This window comes from Pectinophora gossypiella, chromosome 28 (assembly GCF_024362695.1).
Source record: "Pectinophora gossypiella chromosome 28, ilPecGoss1.1, whole genome shotgun sequence".
NCBI classification, from domain to species: Eukaryota; Metazoa; Arthropoda; class Insecta; order Lepidoptera; family Gelechiidae; genus Pectinophora; species Pectinophora gossypiella.
This window is the reverse complement of record NC_065431.1, coordinates 5209976-5218625: the sequence shown is the minus strand read 5'-3', so window position 1 is coordinate 5218625 and position 8650 is coordinate 5209976. Positions and strand designations below refer to the sequence as shown.

At 39.8% G+C, this 8650-nt stretch overlaps 1 protein-coding gene across 11 annotated transcripts in view; it reads right to left on the bottom strand.

Annotated features, from left to right (window-relative positions):
• Nucleotides 1-2576: 2576 nt before the first annotated feature.
• Nucleotides 2577-8650, bottom strand: part of LOC126379118 (protein diaphanous) — a 65181-nt gene continuing 59107 nt past the window's right edge. For all 11 annotated transcript variants that reach the window (XR_007568249.1, XR_007568254.1, XR_007568255.1 and 8 more), the window contains one exon: nucleotides 2577-7977. Coding sequence is in view for 2 of the 11 variants with exons in the window: in XM_050027732.1 (XP_049883689.1) it covers nucleotides 7956-7977 (22 nt within the window). In the remaining 9 variants the exon portion in view is untranslated. The remainder of the gene's footprint in view (nucleotides 7978-8650) is intronic.

The window sequence follows — 8650 nt, the reverse complement described above, 5'->3', positions numbered from 1 at the left end:
GATACCGACCCTGCCGGCGTGGTCGACGACTTCCCTCAATCAGCGCTTATCGATATCCATAAAAAATAATCGACTCTAGTGGGTCGATTATTTTTTTCAAATATTTTTCCTCTCAGACGACGCCCTGAGCCGCGGTTCGCGCTCAACCGGGCACCCTCAGGCCTGTTGTCTTAACCGTTGTACCGGGTTGCCTTCAGCGCTCCCCATTTGTCCGGCCAAGTAGTTAATGCCACCTGCGGCAAATCTACAATAAGTCACGTCAAAAAAAGTTATTAAATTAGTGATGTGATTGTGACCACATCCCAATGGGCCGCGCTGATTAGTGGGCGTGGTTTGTCTATGCGCCAACACACGCCCTATCGACGCTAGCGTTAGGAATTATCACCTAATAATTAATGTTGGATTGGCAATACAATACAAGCAGCACTTCTCTCTCCTCTTCTTTTTATAACGTTTTTCTTCTTCTGATCCATTCTTCTTACATCTTCTTCTTTATAAAGTCGGTATTATAGTACTGTCATGGTTTCCTCTCTGTAATGTATGTCTATTTACGTACGTCATCATCATCATCAGCCCATTAACGTCCCCACTGCTGGGGCACGGGCCTTCCCTATGGATGGGTAGGGAGATCGGGCCTTAAACCACCACGCGGGCCTAGTGCGGATTGGTGGTTATTAACGACTGCTAATGCAGCCGGGACCAACGGCTTAACGTGCCTTCCGAAGCACGGAGGAGCTCGAGATGAAAACTTTTTTTTGTGGTCACCCATCCTGTGACCGGCCTTTGCGAAAGTTGCTTAACTTCAACAATCGCAGACCGAGCGCGTTTACCGCTGCGCCACCGAGCTCCTCATGTACGAATAAGTCAATGCTCGCAATAAAACATTCCTTATTCTATTCTGATTACCAAATTTCATCGCATTCGGTGAAGTAGTTTTGGCGTGGAAGTGTAACAGACAGACAGAATTTATAATAGGCTAATTTCCAACTAGTCAAAAGGAAACGATTTATTCTTTCTTTACCTTTGTTTATTTTTAACCTTTTACCTTTTTTGTTTTTCTACGTTTCTACGTTTTCTTTATTTATTTATTTAGATATCTAACAGCATTAACAATAGTCGTTTTCTTATATAATACTTACATGTACAAAATTTCTTCGCCAATAACAGGATAACATGCAAATTTAAATGAACCGTGTTCGCGCGCGTTTAAAAACAACCGTCCGCCATTTCCCTGTCATTCCGCAATTCTCTCTTCTCTCTCGCTCACTCGTCGCTCTTTCTTTCACACACCTTTGCGTCACGTTTCATTCAGCCTACCATTCCTACAATATCAGTTCTTTACATTTACTAAACGTCAAAACACAAAATTTTTTACTAAGTATGCAATCTGTATGAAAAAACACACTGTGACGTCTAGAAAAACGTGACAAAATGTCGGACTTATTATTACATTTTTCTAAATAACTTAAATAGAAAAATGAAAACGTTTTTTATAACCTTTAGATCTGTTTTTATTTAGTAAACTTCTCTCTTTATTTAAGAGCTACGCTCTTGTCGGTGGAGTAGTCGCCATTTAGTAAACAGAATTTCATAATTTATCTTTGACCTATAAAACTACCCTCCTCCGTGCTTCGGAAGGCACGTTAAGCCGTTGGTCCCGGCTGCATTAGCAGTCGTTAATAACCACCAATCCGCACTGGGCCCGCGTGGTGGTTTAAGGCGCGATCTCCCTATCCATCCATAGGGAAGGCCCTTGCCCCAGCAGTGGGGACGTTAATGGGCTGGTGATGATGATAAAACTACCCAATATTAGTAGATGAACAGACAAACCCGCACGCCGGAGCCAGCACTCCATACATCATAACCCACCGTAACTAATGCCCCGAACACGCCTGTTTTGTCCACTCGCCAACATTTCTGATTTATCTCAACAAACACACAAATATTCCCGTTCAATTTATATATAGAATTTAATTTTGTGGTTTTACCATAGAATAAAGACTGCGTATAGAACTGGGCACCCTCAGGCCTGTTGTCTTTAACGTTGTACCGGGTGAGAGCCTTCAGCGCTCCCCAATTGGCCGGCCAAGTAGTTAATGCCATCTGCGGCAAATCTACAATAAGTCACGTCAAAAAAAAACTGCATAGGACGGCAACTCCCCGCCCCCGCACCGATTCGTAACGGGCGCTGACTTCACCCCCTCTGGGGTCTTACATAACAAATCATCCCGTTTTACACAGGGTCCGCTTACCTAACCTGAAGATTTGACAGGTCCAGTTTTTTACAGAAGCGACTGCCTGTCTGACCTTCCAACCCGCGAAGGGAAAACCAGCCCAATACAGGTTAGGTCACATACCTCCGAATGTGGGTTTCCTCACGATGTTATCCTTCACCGCTGAGCACGTGACAATCGTGAATTCGAAATAAATTCTAAAATTCGGGGTGCGTGATAATGTGCGGGTTTAGGCCCGTGCTGGGATTGGAACCTGGGACCTCATAATGAGAGTCAAGCATTCTTCCAACTGGACTACTGGCTTATGGGTATGACGGGTTCAAATATATAAAAAACAAAAAGTAGTTTCAAAAAACATTTTTAATTATTAATAAAAATGTAACATTTTACAAAAATAAGTATATATTTACAGAAGTATATTATACTATGTATAACTGAGCTAGATCTAAAATCGAATATATAAAAAGCTTAAAACTAACATTTATCCAAAACAAAAAATAAGATTTACATCTTTTTAAGCCCGATACACATAGAAGCGGTCCGCGGCCGGAGAGCGGGATTATTATGAAACCGCGGAATTTTGTGTGACCACGCATGCGTATAAACTACCCCATCTTCGCAGGGTCCGCTTACCTAACCTGAACATTTGACAGGTCCGGTTTTTTACACACGTTTAAGACAACAGGCCTGAGGGTGCCCAGTTGGGCGCGAACCTCGGACCAGGGCGTCATTTGAGAGGAAAATTATTTGAAAGGATTAATCGACCCTAGTGGGTCGATAGCGATAAGCGCTGTATGAGGGAAATCGTCGACTCGCCGGCGGGGTCGGTATCGGGGTTCTGAAGTGTTTGGTGTCGCGAGCTGATTGGCTGCTTCTATGGCTAGAAATACCGACGAGCACGCATGAAGACTGGTGAAAATGGAAGAAGCGAAAGGGATGTGGCAGGTTCGTAGTAAGTGGAATTCCGCGGGCTCTGCCTACCCCTACGGGAAATAGGCGTGATCTCATGTATGTATATATATGTCGTGGCCAGATCGTAGAATTGATCATTTCATGATGTGTTAGAATATCACACGTTGGCCACATCATGATGTAGTTTGGCCAGATCAATGAACACGAAACGTTTAACGATATGAGCAACTAAATGCATGATTACTTCATGATATGGCCAAACGTTGGCAATCATATCGTAAAATTGGCCACGACAAATATAAAAGTCCCGGAACGCTCCCGGCACCGCGTCGATGTGTATCGAGCATTATTCGACAGTGTAGAGCATAGAACAAATGCATAGTTAAAACTAAATAAAAAACTTCTATACAAGAATTGGGGCCATAAGTAGTTTATGTTGACATACGTTTGACATTAATTATTTCATTTTGACAGCTACAGTGTTACCACATGAAAAAACTGCTACATAAAGTCAATGAGGCACTTTATAGGGTACGTTCCTAAAAATTAACTATCGCATTAAAACTAAACAACGCCATATGATCTTTTTAGTGAACCTCGCCTGGAAAGTCCCTCGATTCACCTTAATTTTTTTGTATTAAATAATAATAATTTAAATGGCGACCATCTTAGAGAAATTATACACGGGAGTTGCTAATTTTTTTATACATACAATAATATTTTAAATGGCGATCATCTCAAGAGATATTATAGACGGGAGTTGCTAAGCGCATGCGTTCCCCTCTGCTGTACATGAACGATGGGTTTGTGTTTTGTTATTTGTGTGATGGTTTTGTTTTGATATGCGGTTATAGACTTCTTTTCCTTACGAGAATCAAAGAGCAAAAGTGCAGTCACAGTGGTGAAATTATGAACCATTAGTTGTCATAATTATAAAATGTATGTTTTTGTAGGTGTTTTTGGTCTATTACAGAAACGACATGTAACTTAGGTCTTAAGTGCAACCAGTTAATTTATTACTTTGCAAGAAACTGACTGGATACATTGGTGTATACATTACATCCCGCATAAAGTGGCAGAGGTGATTTAGAGTAAGACTGCGTTTCCATTGACGCGGAGCTGTGCGGAGAGGAGCGGAGATGTGCAGGAATCGACCAATCACCGTGAGGGAGAGAGTGACAGAGCGTCTTCTTTTTTCGCTCTCTCGATCGCTGTGATTGGTCAAATGCGCACACCTCCGCTCTTCTCCGCCCATCTCCGCGTCAATGGCAATCGGGCCTAAAGCTAGCCTAGGCGACTGCTGTCTATAATATCTCTAAGCTCAACACAGATGATATAGAATATTTTTATTGTAAGGGTGGTATTAATAAACTAATCTCAGCTTTGAGACTGCTCTCAAGATCAGGTTATTATAAAGTTAGTGATTATTTAGAAGATATGAATGCATGGGATTAACTGTCTGAGAACTGATATTAGGCAGCTAAATTACTCAATTGTATACCAATATTTTATGTCTATTTTTTTTTTTTTTAAAGAACGTCTAGGGCCCTGTGCCGAGGGTTTTTCTTGCAGCTTCTTTTCCCCGGCTATACAGGTTGTGAGAAGCTGCAGTAGTTTTAGGCGGATGAGACGTTCGTTATGTAAAAATTGACGATTCAAAGTGTAACTATGTTACCAACTGAATAAAGATATTTTTGAATTTGAATCATGTCAAAGTGACAGTTCTTATATAAAAACAGGGACTTGAGCATAGTATTGAGGGCAGTCTCAGCTGAGATTAGTTTATTAATACCACCCTAAGATTCTTAAGAGTATGAAAATCACATCTTTGTGCGAAATTTATTATTTTTATTTTAACTTCACATATAAAGGTGCTGATTCCTGTACACACCATCTTAATTTTATTTTAAGTTATATCTGTCATTTTCTTATCCGCCGAAAAGGAAAGGGACGGGTAATCGACAGGCATAAAATTTATGGATCACACGCCAATTTTAGGCAGGAATTTTAAAATCCCTCCCAAATTTATATATTGGCCAATAACTCGACAAAATTAAGTTGTCAGCACACGCCAAACGGGTTGCATACCAGCCTATTTTATTCGCCCGGGTTCATTCATTTTAACATCAACAATTGTCAATCGACGGATATAATAAAAGATTATATTTCAATATGTTTTACGATAGCTTCAATGTGCAGTACAAGTTAGTAACTGTCAAAGCAAAGAAGTCAGTGTTGTGACGTTCATTCACATAGTGATGTATCAGTCGATATTAGGCCGATCGATTCAGTTCTAACACAACATACCTGGTGACACTACCTACCCTGATAAAGACACAGCGTGAAGAAATAGAAGCTAATGGAAGTAAAAGATTTGTTAAATAGTAAAGTTATTTTAAGTAGAAAATATACATCTATCACTTGTATTAAACTGTCATTAACTGTCAAAAGTTATCGTCTTCATCCGCTAGAGGTAATCCGTAAGTTATTTTGGCGCTAGTAGCGTCAGTTTTAATGTATATTGTATACAGTATACATAAAATAATATATTAAAGATTTGACATTGAATTACGTAAATAAAATACAATTTTGTAGATTTTAGAAATTACGACATGATTTTCGAAACAAAGGAAAAGCTCTTAAAACGTAGCATGATCAGAGATATATTTTCCAAAGGATGTTTTCGTGGTACCGAACTGTGCATAGTACCCCGCTAGCCACAAGTTGGTAGTGTGACTAGGGATCGACGATCCAACAGTGTTGTGTTGGGAGTTGTATATATGCGTCTTGCTGTGTAACCTTCGATATCGCGTTTCACGACTGCTTCAAGACTGCATTATTGAATGTGGCGCCATCTGTTGCATATGGGCGGAATTAGGTGGCCAACTAGTTGGGTCCGCCACATATCTTTTGTCTTTTTCATACTAAGCTGTATACCGTTAGTATAGAATAAAGGATAATACTACGTATAGAGCGGTAACTGCTCTCTCCGCACCATTTCGTAACGGGCGCCCCCCTCAGCCCCCTGGGTCTTACTTTAGTCCTAAATGGACGTGAATCGCTAAGGAGCGAGGGAGAGAGCAAGAACTGTGTCTTGTTCGCACTTATACGTGAGGCAGCACACGGTATATGCCACTAAAGCGAAAGATATACCTTTATGTTTTCCAACTAAATATTAATGGTTGAATATCAAAATGTGCCAAGTTTGGTGGCGAACTTTCATATTATTTTGAAGAATTTCGAGTTGTAAAGTTTCGTGGAAAAGGATAGTTCTAGCTACGAGGAACAAGTTACCTTAGTAGCTAGAACTATCCTTTTTCATGTCGGAACCCAATTTTTCACGAAAAAATAATAAGAAAGTTCGCCACCAAACTTGACATTTTGATATTTACCCTAATGTGTATATTTTAATGTTGTAAATGTATATGTGTGTCGTAGGTTTTACCTGAATAAACTTTATTATTACATATTATTAGATACATATCTCTCGTCCCTTTCACACTAGGCGATGTCCTGTATCTCCGTCCTGTTGTCATTGTAATCATGTTACGTTTTATGAGGCATAATCTGTAATGTATTTTAATCTATGGCATTCATTAGAAGAACACACCAAGCGTCTACCCCGGACTGCCATAGAGGCAGCCAATCAGCTCGCGACACCAAACACTTCAGGACCCCGATACCGACCCCGCCGGCGTGGTTGACGATTTCCCTCATTCAGCGCTTATCGCTATCGACCCACTAGGGTCGATTAATTCTTTCAAATATCCTCAGACGACGCTCTGAGCCGAGGTTCGCGCCCAACTGGGCACCCTCAGGCTGTTGTCTTAAACGTTGTACCGGGTGAGAGCATTCAGCGCTCCCCATTTGTCCGGCCAAGTAGTTAATGCCATCTGCGGCAAATCTACAATAAGTCACGTCAAAAAAAAATATCTACCCTGGACTGGGAGGGACCAAAAACAGACCACGTTCAGCTGCCTGTCCCGGGCATGTCGTATTAACCGACAGATAACCGATGCTTGTGTCATTTCTGACATGATGGTCACTTGGCTACTTGACAGTTGTAACAATAAAATATGTCTGATATGGTAGTCTATCATATAACTACAAACTACAATTATCCAATAGATTTTTTTAAAAGAGAACATTTTTAAATATTTTCTTTTTTCAAAATGTAAACGCGTTTTTTTATCTGTGCACTACAAGACCCGAAACACGGGCGGCCATGATTGAGCTTCGTGTGACGTCACATTTCACAAAATAAACAAAAACTATCTGTCAGGTTCCAAGTTATACAGTTTGACAGTTTCACACCACACCCCGGACACTTCATACAAACAACCTCGTTTCACACAGACACTACACATTGACGTTATCGTACACGCGCATCTGTGTGTGGGACGTCTGACGCCCATATTAAGACTAAAGTAAGACCGAGGGGGTGAGGTAAACCTAGCTCAGCCGCTGGTGGGGAGCGGAGAGTTGCCGTTCTATACGTAGTATTATTGCTGATTCTACGCGTAAACATAGCTGGCGAGTGGGTGTACGGTCACGAGCATTAATATGTATACACTTTGGTACCATGTCACATTAACTTTTTGACAAATTGAACTGTAAGTCTCACTAAATGTCAAATATGTTAATGCGACAGAGTCCTAAAGTGGGTACATTATATTGCTCATGACTATACTGTATACCTCTGCTTTGAACCATTTTTCTATTTGCGACTTGGTGTGTCCTCAATGAAGTTATTCTAATTCATTTGCCTTAAACTATAATTACGACACTAGTATCACTTCTGTGAGCTGATCACGCATTGCTGAGCAGTTCACTGAAAAAAAAAGAACATAAGTTATTATACAATGGTGCTAATTCCTGTAAACACCATCTAATTTTATTTTAAGTTATACCTGTCATTTTCTTATTTATTTATTTTTATGTTTATTGAGAAAACCAACAGCATTATAAAAACATATTTAACAACATTTATTATCTAAACTTAAGCTATTTATAGGTTTCCCTAGAGTTCTGGAATATCGTTATATATTTTTAAAAGCGAAGCTAAACGAAAGAGGCCAGAAAATTATTTTTTGAAAAGAAAGTATCAGTAAAAATAAAAATATGAAACATCTTAACATGGTTTAAGGCTAGTACCCAAAAATGATAATAATATAAGATTGGGAGTAGTGTGTGTCCGAGTGTAAGTGTGTGTGTGTGTGTGTGTTATCCGCCGAAAAGGAAAGGGACGGGTAATCAATAAGCATAAAATTTATGGAACACACGTCAATTTTAAGCACAAATCTAAAACAACCGTCTAAAAATTTTACACTGGCCAAATAGCTGTCAATAGCTGTCCTTTACTCAATAGATGTACGTTCATAAAAGTCCTTATCAGCTATTAACAATATCATGCAAATATTGTTACAGTTTAGAAACATTTCCAATAATTTATCATTTATATCATTCCCAACACATTTTTCCAAATCAATATTTTTGGGATAAAA